Genomic DNA, 26,844 nt, shown 5'->3' on the forward strand with positions numbered 1-26,844 from the left:
TAAACTAATGTTTTAAAAAAACTAATTGTTCAGGAAGTTAATGTCAATTTACCATTTCACGTTCAAAAAATCTCGAACTTTGAATCATTACGTGTAAAATCATTATGTGTAAAATACCAAAATGTTTAAGCCACATAATTTTATGTAAAATATCGTCGATTTTTTTAAACATATATTTAAAAAAAACACTGTGTTTTCGAAAAATTTTATAATATTTTTAGGAGATCGATGACATTTTTTTAGGCCACAAATATTGTTCGTGATTAAGTCTCGTAATTCGCAATGTTTTAAGTTTGGAGAGCGGGAGTTGGATTGTGATGTCATCAATGTGGGACGCAGCCACCGAGCTCTGCAAATGGAGGCGCAAGCGACGACGAAAACAACAACTTTAAAATTTTGTCTAAAACAGTTTGGGTTCGATAACTTTAGATCAAAAGTGCAAGAAAATGTAATCAAGGCAGTTTTACGAGGTGAGTTCAAAACGGGCTCATTTCCGAATTATTTAATGTGCATGCCTCTTGTAGTTGCTAGGCATTAGTCCCTTTATTAAAGGCTTTAACACAAGAAGAAAAGTACAGTGTTACCTATCTTTTGGGTATGAAGAGCGACATGAAATATTTCGGACAGGTTGTTGTTGTGAAAAAGGTTAATGGCGTGTCCTCCTGTAGGTGACAGAGATGTTTTCGTGTGCATGCCCACTGGGGCAGGAAAGTCTCTGTGTTATCAGCTGCCTGCTGTCATGGCCGCAGGTGTCACTCTGGTTATTTCCCCGTTACTTGCTCTTATTCAGGTCAGTTTGGCTTCATCACCACTTTTTAATCTGCTTTAATTCATTGGCACCAAACACTGTGTCCGTGTTGTTCATCCAGGACCAAGTGGAGCACTTGAGATCTCTGAACATCCCTGCGTGCTCCATCAATTCCAAGGTTGCAGTGGGCGACCGTCGTACGATTCTTGCTGACTTGCAGGCCGCAAGGCCAAAACTCAAGCTACTATACATCACACCCGAGATGGTAGCGTCTCCATCATTCCAACCTTACCTGACTGACTTGTGCTCCCGGGGCCTGCTGTCCTACCTGGCTGTGGATGAGGCTCACTGTGTCTCCCAGTGGGGTCATGATTTTAGACCAGACTACCTCAAGCTTGGTGATTTGCGTGCTCGCATACCTGGGGTTCCCTGTGTAGCGCTCACAGCAACAGCACCCAAAAACGTCCAAGACGACATTGCGCAGTCCCTGAAGCTGCGACTGCCGCTCTCTTTCACTACACCAGTTTTTCGCTGTAATTTGCACTATGACGTCATATTCAGCGAGATGCTTTCAAATCCCTATGTTCACCTCCATGCCTTCATTCAGAAGGCGCTTACTCTTGGCGGTGGCTGTAATGGACAGGTTGGTAAAGAGTTATCAATAAGTCTCCTTGGGTCGCTTGAAAAACACTGTGGAACTCTCAGCGATTACAATTGTTGTTGTTGGTAGTGGGATTCGATTGTCATCTATTATAATAGACAATTTTTAGTACATACTGCACACCCATCTTATGCTGCACATGAGCTTTTCTTGATACCTAATCCATCCGTCCACTTTCTTTGCTGCTTATCCTCACAAGGGTCACGGAGAGTGCCAGATTCTATCCCAGCTGTCAACTGGCAGGAGGCAGGGTAGGCCCTGAACTGGTTACCAGCCAATCGGAGGGCACATGGAGACAAACAGTCGCACTCACAATCAGACCGAGGGGCAATTTAGAATGTCCAATTATTGTCACATGTTTTGGGATGTGCGAGGAAACCGGAGTGCCTGGAGGAAATCCATGCAGGCACGGGGAGAACATGCAAACTCCACACAGGCGAGTCCGGGGTTGAACCCGGGACCTCAGAACTGTGAGGCCAACGCTGTTCCAGCTGAGCCACCATGCCGCGTGATACCTGATTTTCAATACTTAATAATTTTGGCCAAATTTGGGCCCTTTGGTCCATTATCTACATTTATCCCTCATCAATTCATTTCATTTAATTTTTCTCAAGGTGAACAAACTTGGGGGCGGCACTGTGGCTCAGCTGGTAAAGTGTTGCCCTCACAGTTCTGAGGTCCCGTGTTCAACACCGGACCTGCCTGTGTGGAGTTTGCATCTTCTCCCTGTGCCTGCGTGAGTTTCCTGCCACATCCCAAAAACATGCAACGTTAATTGGACTAAAATGCTATGTGTGATTGTGAGTGCGGGTGTTTTGTCTCCATGTGCCCTGTGATTAGCTGGTGACCAGTTCAGGGTGTATCCCGCCTCCTGCCTGTTGACAGCTGGGATAGGCTCCGGCACTTCCCGCGACCCTCGTGAGGATAAGCGTAGAAGAAAATGGATGGATGGATGAACAAACATGTCTTTTTGAGGTGCAACATTAATGATTGAATTCGATGATGGGCCAATAATTATGACAAGGTGTTTATTAGAACAGAGACCAGTATTATTTGGTCCTTTATTTATATGGACTGTTTTTACATAGGGTTGTGGGATCGTATACTGTCGGACCAGGGAGGGATGTGAAACCGTAGCCTACCAGCTAACCAAACTTGGTGTCCTGGCAAAGCCTTATCATGCTGGTAAGTCTTTTTCCTCTGTGTGAGTTAAGGACTGGAATCAAGTGGTTATTTTTTTTTGTTTTGTTTTTTTTTTTACATGCAGGTATGAAGACGGGAGAGCGCACGGAGGCCCAGAGTGACTGGATGCAGGGAAAAGTGGTTGTCATTGTGGCCACCGTTAGTTTTGGTATGGGTATAGACAAGGCTAATGTAAGGTAAACCAGTAAACTTGTAGATTGTGTGCTTGTTTTCTCTCAGTAAAGATGTAGCTTCATAGATCTTTCCATTATTACCACAGGTTTGTCGTCCACTGGAACCTTGCAAAATCCATGGCCAGCTACTATCAAGAATCTGGGCGAGCGGGAAGAGACGGGCTGCCGTCCCTGTGTCGCATTTACTACTCCCGGAAAGATAAAGATCAAATTATGTTCCTCATCAATAAGGAGATAGCTCGTTTAAGGGTCAGTATATAAATGCCTCAAGTTTTTTTTTTTTTTAATTATTTTTTTTTTTTAAAAGAAGCGCTTCTGTAATTTTCAACATCATTTAAAATGTCTTAACTTTCGAATGCAGGAAAAACGAAACTTTGCAAAAGAATCAGACAAATCAGCTATGACAGACTTTGAGGCCATGGTGCAATTTTGTGAGCAGGAGAGGTAAGTAAAGACTTCACACGTGAAATACACTTTCTTTATTACCTTACACTTTAATATTCAAGATAATATATCTTGGACAAAAAAAAAGCAACCCCTTTGTTTTATGCATTGGCTGCATGTTTAATACTGTATAACTAAGTTCGAGTTGGAAAGGAATTTATTTCCTTCTTTGTACAGCAGATGGCAGGTTTGACCACTCAATGAGCACAACTTTGTGGTTTTAGGATGTCCTCCAAAAGCAGCTCACTACAATAAACATCATTCCTTACAGCAGTTATGAAGTTAAGGCAGGCAGTTAAAAACATTTTAATGTGAATGTACTTCATGTTGTTCTGAAATAAGAAAGGTGGAGAAAAAAACATGTTCACCTAAATCATGTTGTTGACTTACCCCATATTATTTTACGTGTATACTTGTTTAAATATGATTTGGTTGGGTATGTCTTGTCGTCCAGCCAGGAGAGATTTTCTTGTACATGACCGATCCAAGGAATGCCGATTGTCTTGACAGTCAACTTCAGAGGGTGTGTTAGGCTGCCAGTCAAGACATCACTGTTGGTGTCAGTTGCTTTGTTGTTGGAGGGCTGGGCCTCTTCGAGCCCCCTGGACACATCTCGCCTGACCGCATTTGCACGGGCAGCACTCCTGTCACGAATTGTCTGAGCAACCTCGGAGCAAACCTGTCTTTTAAGTTTGATAAGTGGTTTAGCTTAACTTAATGAGGATAAGCGGTGTAGAAGACGGGTGTAGTTTAGATGCCTTCAAATGTTTGCGCCCTGCCTTTTCTCCTTGCGGCAGCAGCAACAGCAGCAGTATGTCGTGCAGATCAGGACGGCCATGGCAACAACAACCACTGCATTTGCGCAAATAAACAATCAGCTTGAACAGAAACCCAGATTCATATTCAGGCCAGGGAGCGGAGACTCACAGATGAATGTTAAGAGGATGAAGAAAGCTCCGAGCTCGACGGGGCTGGCATTGGGCAAACCCTGCAGTTTGGCCCAAATCTTGTTTAGAAGATTCACTGCTTGGTCTTTGAGGTCCATCCTAGTAAGGGAACAATAAATGCCGTCTGAATACTATAAAGAAAGTAGTTTGCATAGAATCAAGTTCATTTACTTTTCTATGTCTCTGTGATATTTTTTTTTAAAGAAAGGGAAAGTAGGAAAGTGTTGTGAAAGTGCAAAACAGGATATCAACCCATCTGGTACATAGATAGATTTATTTTTTTTCCTTGAAAAGAAATTATACATCTAAGGTTGCTCTGCTGATGTGTTTTTGTATTTCGTTGATAATTAAGAGATGTACAAGTATGTACTCTGAAACAGGATGTGCGTTATCGGAAATGCTTGCATGGATAATTGAAGTTAGAACAGTATTTCCCAAACCTTTCTCACGCTGCATGCAAAAAAATAAATAAAAAACAAGCAAAGAAGATGAAACAATACACAAAAGAGTTAAATTAAATAGAACTAGTTTCAAACTGCATGGAATCCACAAATAAGAGGACTTAGACTACAAATGCTATTATTCTGTCTGTCTGTCCGACCACCTGTCCATCCATCCATCAATCACAATTGACTCCCGGAAACAGCTAAATTCATTCTTAGCAGAAAGAGATGTTTATTGTTAATGCACCTGATAACATACCAATACCAGAACCACTACCTATGCTAGTCTTAATTTTCCTCACACTCTGAGCCAATTCCAGACTGACTCTCAAGCATTGAAAACTCAATAATGAGCAGACGGGTTCATGGCATGGCGTCACTCCCTGGCAATCTTACCTGGATATCTGTAGTTTTGTTGCCGGGACAAGAAATTCATCATCCAGTTTTCCATACATGAAGCATGAGATTATTTCTCATACCGGGATTAGGAGATAGAATTCTTCAGGTTCAGATGATAATCTGTAAGGAAAAACGCAACACAAAACCAGTGTGCTGCCTTTCATTCCCTCTTCCATCTTCGTCATCGTTGTCTTTAGTTTTAGTTGTTAATGAAGTATACTCACTCCTACTTACTGCAGTTTGTTTTTCAGTCCAAACTGGAAGTAGCAAAGAGTCTTTTTATGGGCTTCTCTCTTTCCCCACCTCCTTTGTGGGAGCGCTTTCTCTCTCTCCTCTCATGGCTCTGTCAACGGCGTCCTGCTTTCCTGCAAGGTAGCCCACATGTTTTTAATGTGGCTCCCAGCACCGCCTTTGTTAATGTGTGTGCGTTTGTGTGCGTACACACTTACATAACCTCAGCTCCAACACTGAGTTGTGATGCCTGTTTTTGTGAGGCAGTATAGAAATTTAGGCGGAGAACATGAAGACAATGTGCTTGTTCGATATAAAATTCTATATAAACAGTAAAGTGTAACCAGTTTACATTTTATTTGTTTTATAACAAAACTTAATCTGTCAACATGGCCTCTCTCATCTTTCTTCATGCAGTTTTTTTCTTAAGGGTTGAAGCTGTCAGCAACTTCCACGCTAGGTAGCACAACTGCACTCTAAAGCAATATGGAGGTGGAGCTAAATTCCCTGCAGTCAATTGTTTGGTGGACAGAGAAATGTTCGTCCCACGCTACTTTGGAATGTTGAGTGGAACGGGAAGAAAACAAAGGCGACATTTCAAAAAATGTGGTTGAAACCAGCCGGGAGTCATTTACGCCATTTGTGTTTGCAGATTTACAGTTATCAACACAGCACTGTATTGTAGTGCGTTGAATCTCTTTTTTGCTTTCTTCACTGATGAACTACTACTACTTCTACGTGTCTGTCATTTTCCTTCTATAATGTCTCATCATTACCATCTTGCAACACCCTGCAATGAAAAGCTTGATCCGGGTGTATCGGTGGGAGCCTGAAGGCTGGCCAATCCTCACATCTGTCAGAAATAATCAGGAAACAATATTTCTGGTCAAAGTTCTATAATGATGCATGTATGTTACCATTTTCGTTTTTTAGCTTTAATTTCTGAAAGGATATGTCTAGGGAATCCTGTTTGATTGTGTATACAAATATTGAGCAAGATCTTATAGAACAACACTACACTTAAAGGCCAAGTGTCATCCCTACAGACATTCTAAAATGAAAATTGTAATGAAAATTACATATAACATTATTCATTTCAATGTCTATATGAAAAAATAAATATGAGCGGAGAGCACGTCATCCATGCGCAAAGTTGGAGAAGTGTCATTCGACAACATCCAAGTGGTCGCCATAAAAGGCTGCATCTTCTGTCCGTGACCTCACGCTGGGACATTCAGTATTGAAAACACGCTGCGCCACCTACTATGGGAGACGAACACACCCCTTCTGACACGGAAGCTCTTTTCAAACAAGATGACATCTCACAACTGAGTGAAGTGACCGGGGCAATATTACCCTATCGTATCGAGCCATACTTAGATGATATGCGGATCACGGCCAAACTGCATGCGGCCAAACCGCCTCCCTGTCCGATCCACCTCCGTGCGGCGGTGATAAAAACAACGCCAACCGCAAGCGACGACGGGGCCAAACCGCCTCCCCGTCCGATCCACTTCCGTGGCGGGGATGAGCCACCACGGCCCGGCGCCGCGACAAGCCACCCCGGCTGAAGCCGTGTTGACAAGGCTGGCGGTGATCCCCTTGTGGATCACCTTGTGGATCACCGCCAGGGATGGGTGATCATGGGTGATCCACAAAGCCTGCGGAGGCCGTCCTTCAGCGGCTGCTGCACGGAAGCCTTCCGATGCGCACATCAACACATTTAGGACCGCTGACTTACGGATTACCCCCCCCCCACCCCCTCTCTTTTTTTTTTAGTAGCTGTATACACACCTACCTGTCATTTGGAACCCACAAAGCTCTCGTCCGTTGCACCTGTGCAGTCCATTTTTCATGACGAACCGGGTCTTTTGGAAAAGTATGAAGAGCGAATCCATCTTCCCGGGTGTTCGAGCAATATCCAGCAATACAATGAGATGGCATTTTGGCTAACAGGAAGGAACAACGAGCTACCTTCCAGGAGGTAAAACTAGTATAATCAGATGAAACCGCTTGAGTGCGCTACTGCCCTGTACGTCACTTCCTGCTTCTTCTTGAAGTCAAATCCCTCGAGAAGATTTTCATGGCGGGAGTTACAAAAAGCTGTATACGTCAAAATCATGTTTTGGGGTGAAAAACCCGATAGATCCATACCGGCTGCCGTTTTTTCATTAATAACATACTACAAATCATGCATTGCATAACAGTGGACCTTTAAAAATCATCAGGTAGACCCAAGCTCATGAAGATGTTAAATCAGGGCCACAACTACGACTAAATTAACTTTCCGAATCATTGTCTGGTTTCTTTTAGTTGCAGACACGCCACCATTTCCAAGTTTTTTGGGGACCAGCCACCGAACTGCGCGGGTGCTTGCGACTACTGTTCCAACCCGAAAGGTGTCCGAGCGCAACTGGAGTCGGTTGTCAACACCGCCGTTGCGGTTCAGCCCAAAGAACCAAAGAAGCCATTTGGTTTTAATCCGGAGGTTTATGAAGGAGGGAAGAAGGGCTACGGGTTTGAGAGGCAGGTTAACGTTTGTCACATTGATTTGCTAAATTTGCACGGCATGATTTGTGACATTGTGCACCTCTTAGGTATGACGAAGTAGGGGAAACAAATAGTGACGACGAAGCCAAGAGGAAAAAGGAATTCTCTGATCTCTTCAAGAGGCAGATGACCTTAAGGAAGGTAGTCATCCATATGCAAACTACTTTGCAGGTTCCCTTCCTGAAATCGTCTATGCTTGCAGTATACTGTACTGTATGTGTTTTGCCTTTCAACACATGTTCAGCAGCTGTCAGCATCTTGAGCTCCTCTACTGAGGCCACCGATACAGCACAGGGGGGGGAAAAAATTAATTCTCAGCAACTGGACCTGGTCTGGACAGTTTACACCACTGTAGCTGTCACTTAGCTCATTTTTTGTACAGATTAATATCATCAGACAGCGTACGCAGTCCTTTTAGATTGTGAAAATTAAGTACAAACAAACACAAAATCAGTTCCAAGGTTACAGCGAAAGATAATTTTATTTTTTTTGGTATGTTTTTTTTTTTAAAGTTATCCCATTTTGCTTGTCAAAAGTGCTAATTTCAAAGGTTGAAAGGAGGAACGCAAATACTGTTCCAGAAAAATGAATTTTTAAGTTTGCAGTATCACAGATCATCTACACTGATGTGAAAAAGTAGTTTGTTTAAAATCATCAAACAACTGTAAATATGAGAGAAATATGTCTCAAATTTAGTTATATTTGAGTATTATATTAAGTTATATTTTCAAGTGAAATAATTTTAAAATGCTGTTTTAAAATGATTTCATTTATTGAGGCAAAAAAAAAAAAAAATTCAGTTACCCCAACACACACGAAAAAAATTATTACCCCCTTGTTAAATCATTAATTAATTTTAAATAATCACATTTTTGGGTTTATTTTCAAGGATCGCACCCAAATTTGTTCAATCAAAAAAATCGCTTACACAGAATCTGCCTCGACAAAATCAAGACCGACGAAAGATCTAAAATTGCTGCAACAAAATTATACAATAATCCATTCAAAGAAATTCCAGAAAAATCGAGAAATAAAGTAATTGACATCTAGTGGTCTGGAAAAGGTGACAAAAGCCATTTCTAAAGCTTTAGGATTCCAGCGAACCATGGGGAGAGCCATTACCCTCACAGGGAAAGAACATGGAACAGTGGTGAACCTTCCCTGGGGTGTCTGCCGTATAAATATTACTCCAAGTGAACAGTAATGACTCATCCAGGAGGCCATAATGAAACTCCTGACAGCTCATAAAGAACTGCAGGCCTCACTTTCCTCACTTAAGGTCAGTTTTTATAACAATAAGGAAGGTACATCCGTGGCAGAGTTCCGAGGCAAAAAACAATGCTGACCAAAAACAACAAAGGCTCGGTTTACTGTTACAATAAAAAAAAAATGTCTGAATGATTCCCAAGACCTTTGGAAGAATAGCTGAGCTTTTTATAAGGTGTGTGTCTGGCATAGATATAGCACAGGATTTCAGAAGAAAGAAGGTCATACTAACAGTCAAACATGGTGGTGGGCATGTGATGGTCTTGAGCTCCTTTCCTCATTCAAGACTTGGACAACTTGCTGTGATTGATGAAACTGTTAACAGAAAATCCTGAACGAAAATGTTTCAGCCATCAGTTTTTGACCTCATGCTGGAGTGCACTTGGGTTCTGCAGCGGGCTAACGATCCAAATCACACCAGCAAGTCAACTTCTGAGTTGCTTGGAAAGCAAAATGAAAGTTTTCGTGTCTCCCCCCCCATAATAAACCAAGTCGCCATTTAAAAACAGGATTTTAAGTTGGCTTGGGTAATATTTCTCTGATATCTACATTGGTTTGATGATAAAAGTGGGGAAACTATCCAAAGATACAGTATGAGAAATTGAGAAGGGAGCCAATAGTTTTTCACGGAGAAAGTTTAAGCTCGATTCGGTTTGACGTCTGAAATAAGTTTGGAACCAAAGCTTTGTCATGGTTTTTAAAAAGAGTCAGATCACTTTGTTGACATGGAGTAACATGTCATTTACACGCCCCTCCCCCAAATTTTGTCATATGGTATCCATTGTATGTAGGCTAAGAATTTTTTTTCCAGGCCTGATGTTGTTTGTTAGGCATTTATTTTCACAAAGTTTTTCTATCGGGGTCACATATGCATGACACTTGTGCATGTTGCAGTACATTAGAACATTTTAATATCCTTGAGTATTCTTATGGGAATATGCTTTCCTGTGGCAACATTTAGTTAGGATTTTGAGCAGAACCTTCCCTTGGAGGTGCCAGAAGACTTTCAAGGGAAGCTCACCCGCGTCAGAAAAATAACAAAAAACACATTTTATGCCTGCTAAATTAGCTTTAGCCGTTGAACATGGAACGTTTTTTGTTGTTGTTGTTATTTCGGTGAAAGTGGAGTGTTTTATGGGGGACTCTCTCCTGATCCCTTTTGGATTCTTATATTAAATGCATCTATTTTGCAGTGGATGTGGTTGGCATGATTTATGTGAAACACATTTTCAGGACCCCCGCCACTATGAAAAAAGCTGTCATGAAAGAGAGCAAGCTTTTTTCAACACTTTAGTTTTGTTAGTATTTTGTAAAAACGACAAAATACTGTAACATGACTGGTCCTGGGTGTGGGCCAATAAGGCCGGAGTTAGTGTTTGAGGGTTTTTACGTCCTTGTGTTTCAAAGTCCTTTTTGAAATTACTGTTACCTGATTATTATTTGGTATTGTTTATCGATTAAAGAAAACCAAATAAACATTAATAAGCACTATCACGCAAGTTTTTTTTTTTTTTAAAAACTGAGCACTACTCCTCTGGTATTGATTAATGCAAAGGGTTTTTTAATATGCACATTTGACTTCGGAGGCCGCTTCAGGTTTGGCTACATATAATTATTGTAGGGTAAAAAATGCGAACATTGTTTTCCAAAGTATAAGCAGATGATTACTCTCTTCAACACAAAAAGATAATCAGTCTGCCTTGACGGAGGACTACAGAAATCAGTCAATATTTACTGTTGAGAGGCTGAAATCAGAGGATGTGGACAATTTTAAGGGCTCTAAACAATTCACTGATTATCAAAATAGCTGTTGAATAATTAATTGCTGCATTTTGTGCAAGTCATCTTTGAATTCTATCCTCATTATGTTTTGTCTTTAGGCGCCTGACAACCAGGAGGATGACTTTATTCCTCCAGGTAAAACCTGAATATCTATTCATCTTTATTAGTATTCTTATGATGATTATCGTGACTCTGAGGAACCCTCTGGCTCATTTGTTCCGTTCTGGCCATGTTGCTGTAGATGCCGACTGCCCACTGAGAGAGGCGGGCAGTCGGAGGATCCCCAAGCTGCCAGTCAAGGTACTGCACAAACACATTCCTCACAGCGATGGCATTAATTATCACATCACAGTTCCCAGAATTCACCGACTCTTGCGCTGGGAGTCATGAGAAGGCAATCTTCAACTTTCTTTTGCTCCACAAACTGACGAGTCAGTGCGTCTCTCGGCAAACTAAATGTGAAGATTTGTTGGTTTTTTTTCAATTTTTTTCTAATGTGGTACATATTGGACTTTTTAACTTACTGTTTGCACGGGAGGAACATGGCCCTCTGTATTTGTGTGGGTTCCCACTGATAAATTATTGGCAGCAGACAAAGTCACACATTTAGGAATGAGACAAATAGAGAACAGTACACAACTGTATGGATTTACATATTACTACGCTGTATTGAATACAAAACAAAATGGAAAATGGACTTAGTGGTTAACGGGTCTGTTTCACAGCTCTGAGATTTGAGGTTCTCAGCATAGCTCCTCCCTTCCTGTGTGCCGTTTACATGTTCTCCTTAGGCCTGTGAGTTTTTTTCCAGGTATCCCAGCCCTCCTCCCACATGCCACAAACATGAACGTCGTGTTTGTCTCTAAAATTGTTTGTTTTTATGTGCCCTGTGATTGACTAGCAACTCTTCCGGGAAAGGCTGCAGCTCAGCAGTGATGACAGGACTGTGTAGAAAATGGACAGATGGAAGTAACGAAGGTTTTCCTTGCCATTGCGACATCTACTGGATTATATGTGGTATTGCCGTACTTGTCACAGTGCATAAAGGGCAACTCGCCACCAACTACATTTTTTTGTGTATGGGACAACCTCGTGATTGACATGTTGCAAGTGAACCACCTCCCTTCAACTTCACACATCTCATCCAAATTCATCCATCCATCCATTTTCTTAGTCACTTTATCCTCATGAGGGTCGCGGGGAGTGCTGGAGCCCATCCCAGCTGTCAAGGGGGAGGAGCCGGGGTACACCCTGAACTGATCGCCAGCCAATCGCAGGGCATATGGAGACAAACAGCTGCACTCACAATCACACCTAGAGGCAATTTAGAGTGTCCAGTTAATGTTGCATGTTTTGGGGATGTGGGAGGAAACCAGAGTGCCCGGAGGAAACCCACGCAGGCACGGGGAGAACATGCAAACTCCACACAGGCGGGTCTGGGATCGAACCCGAGACCTCAGAACTGTGAGGCCAATGCTTTCCAGCTGATTCACCGTGCCACCCATCCAAATCCCTGTATATCTAATATTGTAGCTCATAGAGAAGTCAGAAAGAAATTAAAGTATCTTTTTTTTTTATGTGTGTGTGTGTGTGTAATTGTGCAACATTGTTTTGTATAACATAGAATATATAATTTGTATTTCAGTCCAGAGAGCACTGCCTGGCACTCTTGGAAGAAGCACTATACGGCCGCCAGGGAGAAGACGACTCATTCGGGTAAGCATACTGATGCAAACTTCTGTTTTATGAAGTTTGTTTTTTTGTAATTATGGTGCTTCTTGTCACAGTCCTCTATCCTCAGCTGTGGATATTGAACACGAGGTGTTCAAGAGAAGCAAGTCTTCCAACTTGTACAAAGCGGCAATTTTAAAAAAGGTTCAGCCCCTCCCCACATTACTGGCTGGTGTTCCGTGGGAAAACAAAGTTTGTACCGGAATGACAACGAGTATTTTGAACTGAAGATGGTTTTGTCATTAAGGTGTCCGAGTTGAAGAAAGTACCTGCCGAAAAAGAGAGGAGCAAGAGCCTCAGCGATGGGGAGGCCATCCTAAAACAGGAAGAAAAAGCCTTGTCCTCGACTTCTTCTAATGATCTTCATGGGTTTAAATCTGCGTCTGAGGTCTACTCGGTGAGTTGACAGACCTCATACAAAAACAATTCGAATAACATTTCCATCAGGTGCAACATTATTATAATCAGGGATGAGAATTTTCCGCGGATTCGTGGAATTCCGAGTTTTTTAGCTGAAAATGTCATTTTTGGGAAACGTGTAAATCCGTTGAGAAAATTTTGGGTACGGTTTGACGTAGGGCGAGGCTGTGATCAAGATCGGTCGTCAGCATCCATCAGCAACACTTGTCGTGAAATTAGTCACAGCTGTGATAGCGGAAAATGGCATTGCTATCTGTTTGCATTAAATTTAGTGTTTGTAATAACGAGAACATTCCGATTTCCAGCAGCATCTTGGTGGTATTTCGTCGGTATTTACACCCTGATGTTAACATTTCATAGAGAAGAATTCTGTTTACTACGGCATAGTTATAACTTATAGACATACGTACGCATATGTTATTGAACGGTCGCCACGTTTGGCAGTATGGCGAAAGTCTTGGAGCGAAAAGATGGAGATCGTGCCAGGGAAATTGATAAAAACCGCGCAGTAAATAACTGTTTCAGATGGGCACAGCTTGAAAAAAGTGTAACCGCGCAGATTTGAACAAAAACTCTCTCTCATAATATATATATATATATAGAGAGAGAGAGAGAGAGAGAGAGAGAGAGAGAGAGAGAGAGAGAGAGAGAGAGAAGAGAGAGAGAGAGAGAGAGAGAGGAGAGAGAGAGAGAGAGAGAGAGAAACAAATTACTTGTGTACTTACTTCTGAAGTATAATTTGTAAGTGGAGTAGCCTATTTGATATAAATTTCACTCAATCTACATTAATACATTACAAATTATTTTGGTTGTTTGGACTCATATTTTAAGTTTTCAAAATGTTATGATTGGCCTGTATTTACACTGTTAGAAGTAACCAGAGGTCACCATTTAACAGTGTGTTTTTTAAAAAAAAAAAAAATCGTGCCCAAAGGCACATTTTCAGTGTTTTTCCAAATGGGTCATTCTCATCCATGTACAATAATTATTGCTGTACTACAAGATGACCTCAAAGCTGTATTTAATATTCGAGATGGTTTTGATCTGAGCAAAAAGCAACAAATAGGTGGATTTTCTATTGGATAACATTTTTTTTTTTTAAATCACAAACGTGCTAAGATCTCTAGTGAGTTTGTCACAAATGAAGAACAAATCGGAAGGGGGTTCACTATATGTAATATTTATATTTTCTGATTTGTAATTCCTCCAGATGAAGCGGAAGAGAGTTGGAGCAGGCCAGAGGGGCTCCTCCAACCCCCACGTGGTTGCAGAACATCTGCTGAAAGACTCCCCGGTTGACAGCGGGTCTATTAAGGGAGCACCGAGTGGGAGCTCGGGTGGCATTCAACAGGAGCTAAAAAGAAAATGGTCGGATAACCCTTTGCCTGTGACATCATCTATCCGAGCGAGGGCGAACGCCGCTGCTGCCACCTCCTCCTCCTCGAGCAGCCTCACAAAGGGAGGCAGAGCCGTGAGCAAGAAGCAAAAGCTGGAGGAAGCCGCAAAAAGCTCTCGTTTTATTTCTCACTATTTTGAGAAGAGCCAAACAGTGAAGGAAAGGCAGGAGCGGGAGACCAGAATAAGAATCTCAGAGGGCGAGCCAAACCAGGAGCAGCACTCGCCTATCATTCTGCAGTCAGGAGGTGGTGCTATGGAGCCAAGGATTCAAGATAAGAAGTCAACACAGACCAGACTGGACGTCATCGTGATAGATGACGACAGTGATGCAGCAGTGACGTCGGAACTGAAGCCCCACTCTACCAGGTAGTACTCTATTACTTTTAAAGACACACTCTTGTTACACCACTTTGTTGATTAGGAACGATGAGAACGTTTACACTACAAAAACTAAGCTGGAACCAAGATGAAATATGGCAAATCAAGACAAAATATGCTAGTTCCTTGTCTGGATAATTATTTCTGCTTACCAGGCAGTTTTGTGTGTGTGTGTGTGTGTGTGTTATTTCATCTTCTTACCTCCCCCCACCCCCATAAATATCATAATAAGGTCCACGTACATTTTCCAAGCCGCTTATCCTCACAAGGGTCGCCAGAGTGCCGGAGCCAAAAGAGATTTTATTTCTGGCATCATATGACTAAATACGGGGCGGCACGGTGGATGAGCTGGTAAAGCGTTGGGCTCACAGTTCTGAGGTCCCGAGTTCAATCCCGGAGCCGCCTGTGTGGAGTTTGCATGTTCTCCCCGTGCCTGTTTGGGTTTCCTACCATATCCCAAAAACATGCAACATTAATTGGACACTCTAAATTGCCCCGAGGTGTGATAGTGAGTGTGACTGTTTGTCTCTATGTGCCCAATTTGACAATTTGGCAACCAGTTCAGGGTGTACCCCGCCTCCTGCCCGTTTACAGCTGAGATAGTCTCCAGCACTCCCTGCGACCCTCATGAGGATAAGCGGCAAAGAAAATGGATGGATAACAAATACGTTAATCCTAGAGGTGTATATTGTATAAATACCAACTGTTCATAATTTCTTTAATTAATTACTTGTTTTTATGAGGCCTGTTTTTGCTGTGTACTTTGTGATTTTGTAGATGACAAAAGCATTAGCGGAGATATGTATTTTTTTGCACTTGTACTGATTGCAGCGGTTTCATTTTCCACTCAAGACAGAGCACAACACAAGACCGCAATGCATCTGATCAACAAGAGGTGGGTCCCCGGCAGCTTTTAGGACACGTTCCCAATTCCGGAACTAACGGCATTTTTTCCAAGCAGGTGTGCGCTCCGGAAGCCCCACAAGCGCACCCTCGTCCGGCGAAGCGAGGCCGCTTGGTGGACAAGAACAGCAGCAGAGTCACTTTAGAGCCGACAACCGTGCAAACCGTGCAGGAGCCGACGACGGCCGTGACGCTAAAGGAGGCGGCTAACGTGGTGGTCCGCTATCTGGACCCTTTTTACACTCAGGGAAAGTTTGCCACCAAGGTGTGAGTGGGGAGGGGGAGGGGCAATGCCTCCAAATTTCCAAAGGGACATATATGACCCGAACTGCATTATGTCACATGTCACGCTATTTGTCACCAGGAACTGTTCAAGTCCTTCGCTCGCTACTTGTCGCACCTTCTTGCAGAGGGGAGGAATCTTGGAAAGGGACAAGGTAAGATGAGGGAAGAACTTGGCGTTTTTGGGTCACAGCACTCCTGACATACTTTTCATCGTGTTCTTTGTTGTGTAGCATCGCCGTTATTGGAACAGAACTGTGCTTTCACTTCGTGAACATTTCCGCACTTCTCACTTGTCTCTGTTGGCCCACAGTGAAAGCCGAGGCCAAGGCGCTCATCAAGCAGTTCTTCTGCAGTGTCAAACGCTGCGAGAGCGAGGCGGACTGGAAGCACCTTAGAAGGCCGCGCTGCTGTAAACCCACCCCCAATCAGCAAATGACCATGAGGAAATGAACGGTTTTGGGGATTTCCGTTAGTGCCTAAACTTGTCTTGTTCACGCGAGCTCGGGTTTCGGTGCAAAAACTCGCTGATGCGAAAATTCAGCTTTAAAAATCCAAGCAATAAAAACTTTTGGGACATTTTCCACTTAATCGTGAAATGTCCGGAAGTTGTATTGCTGCCACACTGGGAAAAATTAAAATGGTTCAGTATCACATTATAACGTCCTCGGTTTCATGGGCAAATGTGATAGACTTTCATTATGTTCACATGTTAAGTTTCACGTTATAATGTGAAAAAGTTGGTCTTGCGGTCTCAGTCCTCCTGTTGCGACATTGTGGTCTCTCACATCTTGCCAAGCTGGATTTAGGGACGGACACAGAGGTGGCCTCTGTCATATTAACATGTATCTTAGGTATGAGTGGTAACTTTTAATACATGAGACACAAAAACCTGAACTGGAAGAAATTGCTGTATTTTGGTTAGCCAAATAAGGAAGTCAAATGTTTTACATTTTAATGTGAAAACCTTTTACATTGTAATGTGCAACCTATCACGTAATGTGATTTTGAATTTATTTTATTTTTTCCTCGTGTGACTGCACTACGCCTTTGAAGAAATGAACAACTAAACGGGTGAAATATGTATATCCAATATTATTTCATCTCAAAATGTCTGGAACGTATTGAGAGATGTCACGCACTTTTACTGCTGCTTTATTTGACTGTTGAAGACCATTGACGTTTCGTGGTTACTGTTCAAACGTTTTGTTTTGTAAGGAAGGAAATGTGCTATTCCCTTTTTGTTTATATTTTGGGCATAGGGGGGGTATATTTTGTTAATAATTTACTATCTTACTTCACAACCTGTAGAATCTACAGAGTGTGATAATAAAGCCGAATGTCTTGAGCTTGACTACACTACATGCATTACTGCCGTGTATGTTTGTGGGAGGGGGCTCTTAGTGTGGGCGGGGGCGATGCTGTCATCATAAGGGTGACGTCACCACCAGTCGTGCTGCCTTCAGATGCCTCACGTAACTTCCCGACACTGTCAAATAGCCATCGGGTAAAATTTCCTGTTGGTTGGGATGTATTTATAACTGCATGGGCATCGTGTTTAATGTCTATCCATCAGTTTTCTGACCCGCTTATCCTGAAAAGAAGTCAGGCAACAAGACAACAAGTGGGCGGCATGGTGGACCAGCTGTAAACCATTGACATAACAGTTCTGAGGACCGGGATTCAAATCCCGCCCCAGCCTGTGTGGAGTTTGCATGTTCTCACCGTGTCCGCGTGGGTTTTCTCCGGGCACGCTGGTTTCCTCCCACATCCCAAAAACATGCAACATTAATTGGAAACTCTAAATTGCCCCCAAGTGTCATTGTGAGTGCGACTGTTGTCTGTCTCCATGTGCCCTGCGATTGGCTGGCAACCAGTTCAGGGTGTACCCCGCCTCCTGCCTGTTGATAGCTGGGATAGGCTTCAGCACTCCTGCAACCCTTGTGAGGATATGTGGCTCAGAGAATGGATGGATGAAGCAACAAGTGTGATCTAATATTTATTTCCCCCATAATGGTTAAAGCGCCCTGTAGTCATTTTACGAGTTGCACAGAAGTGTCACCCCCAAAAAATTGTTACTTGGAACTCAAAAGTTGTCATATTAGAGCTTTACTTGGGGGACTGGGAGAGGGGTGGTACTAATAGATGGACCATATCAAGATCCATCCATCCATTTTCTTCATCGCTTATCCTCACGAGGGTCACGGGGAGTGCTGGAGCCTATCCCAGCTGTCAACAGGCAGGAGGCGGGGTACACCCTGAACTGGTTGCCAGCCAATAGCAGGGCACATCGAGACAAACAGCCGCACTCACAATCACACCTAAGGGCGATTTAGAGTGTCCAATTAATGACCATATCAAGATGATCAATTAAATAAAAGTTCGAACGATTACAACGAACAACGCATTAATGTACACGAATAGAAAAAAAAATACAAGATACGAATTACAATGGAATAAAAATAAATAATAAATCAAAGTAAGGAAGTTTCCCCACCCGTCGGCCTCGGTTGTTGACATTCCCGAGTTGCCCTGAAGGCCTCAGCAGCTCAGTGCAGAGCGGACGTGCATGATGCTCATCAAAGGCAGACGGCAGCGACACAAGAAGCGCCTCGATTGTCCTCTTCGACAGTCGGCCCGATCATGTCAACCCTTTGAGCAGCTTTCCTCCATCATAGCGGGCGATCTTTAAGTTGCCTCAAAGGGGTTGACGTCCTCGGGGAGTCCTCACGTCACCACGTTTTTTAGGGGGTAATTGTCACTTCCGGGGGAGTCACCGCCGCTGGGTGGCTTGAATTAGCCGTTCACCGGTGAGCAAGCTGGGCTGCATCGATGCTTCGTGCGGGCAGAATGGAGGAGTTTGTCACGGACGAAGAGGAGCCTTGGTACGACCAGCGTGACTTGGAGCAAGGTGAGGTTTGATCTTGGTCGTGAATAACGTTCACGTGGGGGGGTTGGAAGTCGATCACATTGGGTTTATGTGCACACACAAGCATAGCACATATGCTGTATTTTGAACCTGTGCGTTTAAAAAAAAATCTGGTTAAAACAGTTCAATTGCAAGCCAAATGTGTTCAGTTAATTTATGCATGAATGGCTTCCATTGGATCTGCTGCTGGCCTCAGCGTCACCCCAAAGTCCCGATTACCTGCTGACCCAAAGAGCCAAAGCAGCTTTGTGGCTCCTCATTGTACGACAGCAACATCCCACTTCGGTGTTTTTCTGCACCAAAGTCTGTTTTCATCTCCACCCCCCAACCCCGCTTTGCATGATGTGATTAGGCAGCCCCAGACCAGACCAGTCCAGACCAGACCAGACTTCCGTAGCTCTGCAGTAGCTTGCACAACCTTCTTGCTGTGCTCGTGCCTGAATTTGCTCCTGGAATGCTGCTCTTATGTAACATTTTGGTGGCCTAGGAGGTCAGTCAAATCTGAATACTGTGTAAGAAGATATCAAGTAATTTTTATTACTATTGCACTCACCCTGGTCAATTTCACAATTTTAGAACACAATTTTTTTTTTTTAATTTTTAGCATCTCAATTTTATATGTCGGGAAGTTTGTTTTCATGGCTTTTGTAGTTCAACGTGCATCCCCACTGATGTGCACTGCTTCCACTAACAACACAGCGGGACAAACTCTTCAATGATGCCGAAGTGTCGTCTGTCGCGACATGCAGTAAATGCAGGCGTGTAATTGTTTCCAGTGTCCTTGTTAATTATTCCATCCATCCATTTTTCTTTGCCGGGTATCCTCACGAGGGTCGCGGGGAGTGCTGAAGGCTATCCCAGCTGTCAACGGGCAGGAGGCGGGGTACACCCTGAACTGGTTGCCAGCCAGTTGCAGGGCACATCGAGACAGCCAGCCACACTCACAATCACACCTAGGCGGAATTTACAGTGTCCAATTAATGTTGCATGTTTTTGGGATGTGCGAGGAAACTGGAGTCTCCGGGGAAAACCCACACTGGCACGGGGAGAACAATGAAACTCCACACAGGCGGGGTCGGGATTGAACCCGTGTCCTCAGAACTGTGAGGCCGACGCTTTACCAGCTGAGCCCACTGTTCCTCCACCCTTGCTAATTAATATCATACAAAAAGTAAGTATACTGCTCTGTGTGTGTTGTTTGATGGGTTATGATTTCCCGTAACATTAATGCTTTTATGTTCAGGCAGAATACAGAAATAACTCACCTCACATACTCGGAAGCACAGAAAGTCCCTCTAAGAATGTGACAATCTGACAGATCCAGGACTCTGTGAGGGGTGGACAGTTGGCTTCGGGGGTGTTGTGGGCCACATTGTAGTTACGGTTTGCCTCTGAGAGCCGTTATGACATCATTTGTAAACATAATCATCTTTTAATTGCCTCATCATATAGAACTCGTCCACCTACATCATAAAATCACGTGACTTTTGTTTACCTCGACATATTGCCGGTCAAGCCAAGCATTGCTCAATGCTAAGTTGGTTGGAGACGACACAGAAATATGTCTTGTAGCACGACGCCCAGAGTCTTGTCCGATACCGTCAGACATTTAGAAGGTGAAAATAAATTATGGTACATGGAAAAATTACATAAACCTGGCGTAGAGGACCCGCATTTAATGCCGAAATCAACGCCGATAAGAAATTGAACTGTTAATTCGCTTCCGCTTGTCTTGGACAACTTGATATACAAATGGATCGAGTGAGTCAGTCGTCGAGATTTACATGGAAAGGTTTGAAAGCGTATAAAAGTCTGGACACATACCAAGACTTGTTGCTGGATCTGTTCTCATCAGGAATAAATCCTACATAGTGACGGTTTTTACGGCTCGTGAACGCGGAAGTGTGTTCGGCCACACGTTAACCTTTGCCGGAATCCATCGATCTTTTCCGCTAGTATTCAATACAAATACCAATATTTAAATAAATGACCCCTTGTTTTACACACACTTGCATTCATTAAGTTTGATTGGGGAAGAAAAAAAAAAAAGACGAGGGAGTCGTCTCAACGGAACGCACATGGAAGCGATTGCGGTCACACTTAACCTCCGTAAACCTGTGCGACAGTTTTTTTTTTTTTTTTTTTTTTTTAACACGCATTGTTCTCAAATGAGCCAATTTGGGATTATAAATACTTTTTGTTAATTTGAGATTTAGAGGAATAATTTCTACCTGATCGCTACACAGGTGTGTGTATGTATTTTGGTTGGGCACCCTCCGTCATCTTTAATTGCCGAAAATCCATCAATCTTTTCAGCTGGTATTCCATAGAATGATCTCACTGAATATGTCTCGTCTCTTGTGACAACCAACAGCACATCAGGTCTCGGTATTGTAAATATTCTCCTCTGGTCCAATGTCTCCCACACTGTCGAGCAGCAGTTCTGTCTGATCGGCAATATGGCGCCGTGAAAATTTTGACGTCATGAGCACGAGTTCTAGATACACATACATTTTATGAACTAGTAACAGTTTTTGTTCATGATTGGTAACACAAAATGCTTGCAATATCTCAAAGTTGTCTTTTATGTGACATTTTAAAATTTTGGTACAGTCTTCAACAAGAATCGTGGAAGTTGACGCGCATGATTTGCCTTTGCGGGTTCGTAGGTGTGTGTGGAAAATAATTTGTTAGTGAAATACATTCATGGCATCTTAAAGAATGGGTCGGCTATCACAGTAAAACTGAAAAACAAAGTGTGGATTATCATCACAGAGACAGAAACCTGAACTGAAATACTGTCCAGAAAATGGCGGGCTAAAACACACAGCACAGAGCTGTGTGCAATCCAGCGTTAAAACCAGCCAGCACATCACAGCGTTCGCGAGTCCTCTCGCCAGGCTCGCGTTTTTCAGACCGGCGTGCGGTGACATAACGAGGCGTGCGGCCACCGCGAGAAACCGAGCTGACGACCAGAAGCTCCGTATCTCGTGAGCTCATTAGCGCTGCTCATCGTATCCTGAAGCCTAAAATGATTTGCGCTCATGTTCACAAATGTACCAGCAAGTCTCACACGTTCTCATCTACATTGTGTAAAGCTTCTTTCGGCCTCGGTCTTTTTATAGGAAGGCCTTTCTGCGCGCAGCTCGCATGCTCAATTTGGGTACTCCCAGTCCCCCAACAATCCGGTTAGGTTATACAAAAACTCTACATTCCCAGTGTCTATCCTTCCCCTCGCCCCAAATCAGCTGAGATAGGCTCCAGCTCATCTGCGACCCGGATCAGCACTCGTTCACGTATCTGGATGACAATTTCATTGAAATTGAGCAGGCTTCTATTATCCATCTTGACTGCGCCCGGCGTCATGGCTCCAACCCCCGAATGGAATGATATGACTGAAGAAAGCCTCGACTTTGTGTGTTTTATCTGCCTGTAACTAATTGCGTTCTCCTGCTTCCCTCATTTCCCCGCTGTTTATCTTTGTTCCTCTCCCTCGCCTCCCATCAGACTTGCACTTGGCAGCGGAGCTGGGCAAAACCCTGCTGGAACGTAACAAGGAGCTGGAGGATTCCCTTCAGCAGATGTACATCAACAATGAGGAGCAAGTGCACGAGATAGAGGTACACAAAAACTGTCAGCTCGCAAGCCCTCAGCTCACTCGTCCTAAAATTCGCTGCGGGGCCTTCTGATTCTGAAGGCCCGGGGCAGATTTAGACACTGACACGGCGACACAAAGGCTGAAAATGTGATCAGTTCAAAGAAAATCCAGTGCAGCCAAGAGGCATGTTTATATTTTTGCCATTTTCTTATTCTGGCAGTACCTGTCCAAGCAGCTGGAGATGTTGCGGGAGATGAACGAGCAGCACGCAAAGGTTTACGAGCAGCTGGACGTGACCGCCAGGGAGTTGGAGATCGCCAATGAGAAGCTGGTGCTGGAGAGCAAGGCCTCGCAGCAAAAGATTGACAGGTCAGCGTCTCCAGTCGGCCTCACCGTTTGAAGATATCATTTAATTGGTATTTGCCCATGTCTCCTTGACGCATCACCACTTCCACCAGAATCTTCCTGGAAATTGTGTCCGGGGCTACAATTAAAGCTTGCAAATGGTTCAGAGGGAGCCTTTGTTCTCTCTAAATCTGCTATTCAAGTCGGTAACAATAAGTCCTTGTAGCATTGCAAGCAGTGGTATGCTGAGGAGTAAAATCTCCCATGTTGACGCTATAAGCACTCTGCACACGTGTTTTTTTTTTTTCTTTACGTGTACGTACAGGTTGACGGGCACCATGGAGACCTTACAGGGTCAGGTAGACAGTCTGACAGCCCGGCTGGAGGAGCTGCGAACTTTGGAGGAGTTGAGGGTCGTCCGAGAGAAGAAGGAGCGCCGCAAGACGGTCCACTCGTTTCCCTGCCTCAAAGAACTCTGTGCTGCACCAAGGTGACACAGAACACGTGTTTGGTTCATTTTATTTGATTTTTTTTCATTTAATTTTCACTCACTCACTTACCATCTTGTTGTGCAGTGAAGAAAACAAGTATTTGAACAACCTGCTATATTGTACGTTTTCCCACGTAGAAATCAATGGAGGGGTCTGAAATTGTCATCATAGGTGCATGTCCACTGTGAGAGAGATCATCTAAGAAGAAAAATCCAGAAATCACAATGGAGGATTTTTTTTGCTGGACGATTTGTGTGATACAGCCTCAGATAAGCATTTGAAGAGTGGAGAAAAACCAGTGTTAATATTTGGTACAGTAGCCTTTGTTTGCAATTACAGAGGTTCACCAGGTTTGCACACACTGCAGGAGGGATTTTGGCCCACTCGTCCACACAGATCTTCTCTACATCAGACAGGTTTCTGGGCTGTCGCTGAGAAACACGGAGTTTCGGCTCCCTCCAAAGATTTTCCATTGGGTTTAGGTCTGGAGACTGGCTCGGCCACGCCAGAACCTTGATATGCTTCTTACGGAGTCTCTCCTTGGTTTTCCTGGCTGTGTGCTTCGGGTCATTGTCATGTTGAAAGACCCAGCCGCGACCCATCTTCAATGCTCAGAGGAGAAAAGAGGACTCCCAAGGCAAATCTCACAATACATGGCCACAGTCATCCTCTCCTTAATACAGCGCAGTTGTCCTGTCCCATGTGCAGAAAAAAACCTTCACAGTAGGGATGGTGTTCGTGGGAGGAACGCATCACTCGTCTTCCTCCAAACACAGTTAGTGGAATTATGACCAAGTGGTTCCATTTTGGTCTCATCTGACCACAAAACTTTCTCCCATGACTCTTCTGTATCATCCAAATGGACATTGGCAAACTTAAGACGGGCCTTGACATGTGCTGGTTTAAGCAGGGGAACCTCCCATGCCATGCATGATTTCAAACCATGACGTCTTCTTGTATTACCAAGAGTCACTTTGGAAACGGTGGTCCCAGCTCCTTTCAGGTCATTGACCAAGTCCTGTCGTGTAGTCCTGGGCTGATTCCTCACCTTTCTAAAGATCATTGAGACCCCACGAGGTGATATCTCGCACGTGGCTCCACTCCGATTGAGATTGACCGTCACGTTTAGTTTCTTCCATTTTCGAATGATTGCTCCAACAGTGGACATTTATTCACCAAACTGCATGGCAATTTCTCCGTAGCCCTTTCTAGCCGTGTGGAGTTGTACAATTTTATCTTTTGTGTCTTTGGACAGCTCTTTGGTCTTGGCCATGTTACAAGTTTGAGTCTTACAGATTGTACGGGGTGGACTTTATCCAGCTCACGACCTCACCCACGTGCATCTGATTCAGGATAATACGTGGAGTGGAGGTGGACTTTTAAAGACGGACTAATGGGTCTTTGAGGGTCAGAATTCTAGCTGATAGACTGGTGTTCAAATACTTATTTCCAGCTGTATCACACAAACAAATCGTTAAAAAATCATACATTGTGATTTCTGGATTTTTCTTTTTAGATTATCTGTCACAGTGGACATGCACCTACGATGAAATTTTCAGACCCCTCCATGATTTCTAAGTGGGAGAACTTTCAATATAGCAGGGTGTCCAAATACTTATTTTCTTCACTGTATGTGCAATGTGACTAGTATTAATTTATGAAGGATCCTGGTTAAATGCGGCGCTATATTTCTTTGGAAGGTATGAGGATGGTTTCCTGTTGGCCAACCCTGGCAGCGTGGACCTCGCCGAGAGGCAGCCAGCTGAGGAGGAGAATGAGCGCTTGAGGGACATCGTGACGTCGCTCCGTTCGGCACTGGCTGCAGAGCGCTCCAAGAGGGAGGGCGCCGAGCGGGAATGTGCCGGGGTGCTGCACGAGTTCGACAGGCTAGAGCAACGTCTGCTCGGAGCCGAGGGCTGCCAGGTGCGAGTTCGAGAACTGGAGGCGGAGCTCCAAGAGATGCAGCTGCTGAGGAAGTCCAGGGCGTGTCTGATGGAGGAGGGCATCGACACGTTGCTCGGTAATGGCCCCGAGACAGACACGCCGGATGAAGCCGTGGTCATGGACGCGGGAGGTGAAGTCGGTGCCGGTGACCCGGGAGGCCCCGTGAGGAAAAGCTGCAGCGACACGGCCCTGAACGTTATCAAGGTCCGCGATCCCCCAGGTAGGCGCCAGGCGGGGCGCAAACGAGGCATGTCCATCCTAAGCGAGGTGGACGAGCAGTACCACGCCCTGCTGGAGAAGTACGAGGAGCTCCTGGGAAAGTGCCGGCGCGACGAAGAGAGGCTGTGCCACGCTGAGGTGCAGACGTCACGCCCCGTCTCCAGGGACCCTTCCTTGAAAGAGTACAGCATGGTCTCTTTTGGGGCGGCGGCCGCAGCGGTCAGCTCCCCTCCCACTCCCACCCATACCCCGTCCACGCCAGAGGCCTTGGAAGGCATCAGCAGGCAGGTGGAGCAAGTGGACAAACGTCTGAGCCAGAACACGCCCGAGTACAAAGCTCTCTTCAAGGAAATCTTTTCCCGCTTGCAGAAGACCAAGAGTGATGTGAGCGCCGCAAAGGGGAGGAAAAGTGGCAAATGAGCCGCTGGTGTGCCTGACCTCACAAAGGTCACAGGTGAGTCGGGGCCTGGCTCAGCTGACTTTGGGCGAGCGGCAGAATAGATAATTTTGAGTCCTCAAGGAACCCAACATGCTTTTTGTGGAATGTGAGAGAAAGCTGGAGAAAACCTCAACGCAAGGTTCGCCTCTTGCCTGCTGACAGTCGGGAGAGACTCCCGTTCATCCACAAAACCGATGTGAACTGCTGTCGAAAATGAATTATTTATAAACTGCTTCATTTCTCCAAGGTTCCACTATGTGACTGTCTCAAGACAGTTCGTTTCTGGAAAATTCTGAATGCTTCTCATTCAACTAGTTTTGCGGCATAAAGCAAATGAAAAAGCAGGTTCTAGGGATGTGGTTAATATGATGTGCAAAACTTTTCTAATTGAGATATTAATACACTCATGACTTAATGCTGTGTTGCTTCTAAAGAAGTTTCCCGACCTTTGAGACAAGGTACATATATGGTGAGAGGAAAAAAAACCCTCTTCACTCACAAGAGTACTTAGTGTGAAATCTCAGCATGTGTAACTGAACATGAAGTTGTACAAATGGCAGCACGTCATGACACAATTGTACCTTTTGCCGTCTTTAGCAAGAACATTTGTTCTGCCCGTCACTGACATTGATAATGACAAGGAGTAAATAAGCCATAACAAGATCAGTGACGTGAAATCAGATATTCTGTAGCACAGGTTGGGCATCATGGAAGTGTGTACAGCATCTCATTAAACATTCTGAATTCTCGGAGGTGCATCTAAAGCTTTTAATCTGCTTTCTCCCTCAATAACCTTTCCCACCATAACTGCTGCCTTTTTCTTCCTAGCATGCATTGCAAGATGAACAAATGTTCACGTCATGTCAATGTACATGTTAATTAAAAAGCATTTACCAAGTTTTTGTTTGCTTTAATGAAAG

The 26,844-nt window shown here is 44.0% G+C and overlaps 2 protein-coding genes and 1 long non-coding RNA gene across 9 annotated transcripts; 2 read left to right on the forward strand and 1 right to left on the reverse strand.

Moving 5' to 3' along the window:
* Nucleotides 1-320: 320 nt before the first annotated feature.
* Nucleotides 321-17,197, forward strand: recql5 (RecQ helicase-like 5). Of its 3 annotated transcripts, none has more exons than XM_061845014.1 (19): nucleotides 321-470; nucleotides 669-790; nucleotides 870-1,391; nucleotides 2,498-2,594; nucleotides 2,677-2,788; nucleotides 2,872-3,034; nucleotides 3,147-3,229; nucleotides 7,563-7,775; nucleotides 7,847-7,940; nucleotides 10,946-10,982; nucleotides 11,089-11,147; nucleotides 12,493-12,563; nucleotides 12,635-12,722; nucleotides 12,826-12,975; nucleotides 14,209-14,762; nucleotides 15,606-15,669; nucleotides 15,736-15,942; nucleotides 16,042-16,114; nucleotides 16,273-17,197. In XM_061845014.1, the coding sequence occupies exons 1-19, from the start codon at nucleotides 356-358 to the stop codon at nucleotides 16,410-16,412; spliced, it is 2,964 nt and encodes a 987-aa protein (XP_061700998.1). In that variant the 5' UTR covers nucleotides 321-355; the 3' UTR covers nucleotides 16,413-17,197. The 3 variants fall into 3 exon arrangements, with proteins under 3 accessions (XP_061700998.1, XP_061700999.1, XP_061701000.1); XM_061845015.1 differs by having other exon boundaries at nucleotides 15,627-15,669; XM_061845016.1 differs by having other exon boundaries at nucleotides 457-595.
* Nucleotides 3,267-18,594, reverse strand: LOC133513928 (uncharacterized). 4 transcript variants are annotated; one of them, XR_009798653.1, is made up of 5 exons: nucleotides 18,457-18,594; nucleotides 5,253-5,383; nucleotides 5,016-5,138; nucleotides 4,157-4,275; nucleotides 3,320-4,081 (listed from the first exon to the last, which is right to left on the reverse strand). It is a non-coding gene; the product is annotated as an uncharacterized LOC133513928 (long non-coding RNA). The 4 variants fall into 4 exon arrangements; XR_009798651.1 differs by having other exon boundaries at nucleotides 5,243-5,383; XR_009798650.1 differs by having other exon boundaries at nucleotides 3,318-4,081; nucleotides 5,016-5,383.
* On the forward strand, nucleotides 18,528-26,822 carry cdr2l (cerebellar degeneration-related protein 2-like). 2 transcript variants are annotated; one of them, XM_061845019.1, is made up of 6 exons: nucleotides 18,528-18,870; nucleotides 19,241-19,378; nucleotides 22,396-22,508; nucleotides 22,707-22,855; nucleotides 23,157-23,321; nucleotides 25,023-26,822. In XM_061845019.1, exons 3-6 carry the CDS (start codon nucleotides 22,470-22,472, stop codon nucleotides 25,903-25,905), a joined length of 1,236 nt encoding a protein of 411 aa, XP_061701003.1. In that variant the 5' UTR covers nucleotides 18,528-18,870; nucleotides 19,241-19,378; nucleotides 22,396-22,469; the 3' UTR covers nucleotides 25,906-26,822. The 2 variants fall into 2 exon arrangements, with proteins under 2 accessions (XP_061701003.1, XP_061701002.1); XM_061845018.1 differs by lacking the exon at nucleotides 19,241-19,378 and having other exon boundaries at nucleotides 18,533-18,870.
* Nucleotides 26,823-26,844: the final 22 nt, after the last annotated feature.

This window comes from Syngnathoides biaculeatus, chromosome 16 (assembly GCF_019802595.1).
Source record: "Syngnathoides biaculeatus isolate LvHL_M chromosome 16, ASM1980259v1, whole genome shotgun sequence".
Lineage (NCBI taxonomy): Eukaryota > Metazoa > Chordata > Actinopteri > Syngnathiformes > Syngnathidae > Syngnathoides > Syngnathoides biaculeatus.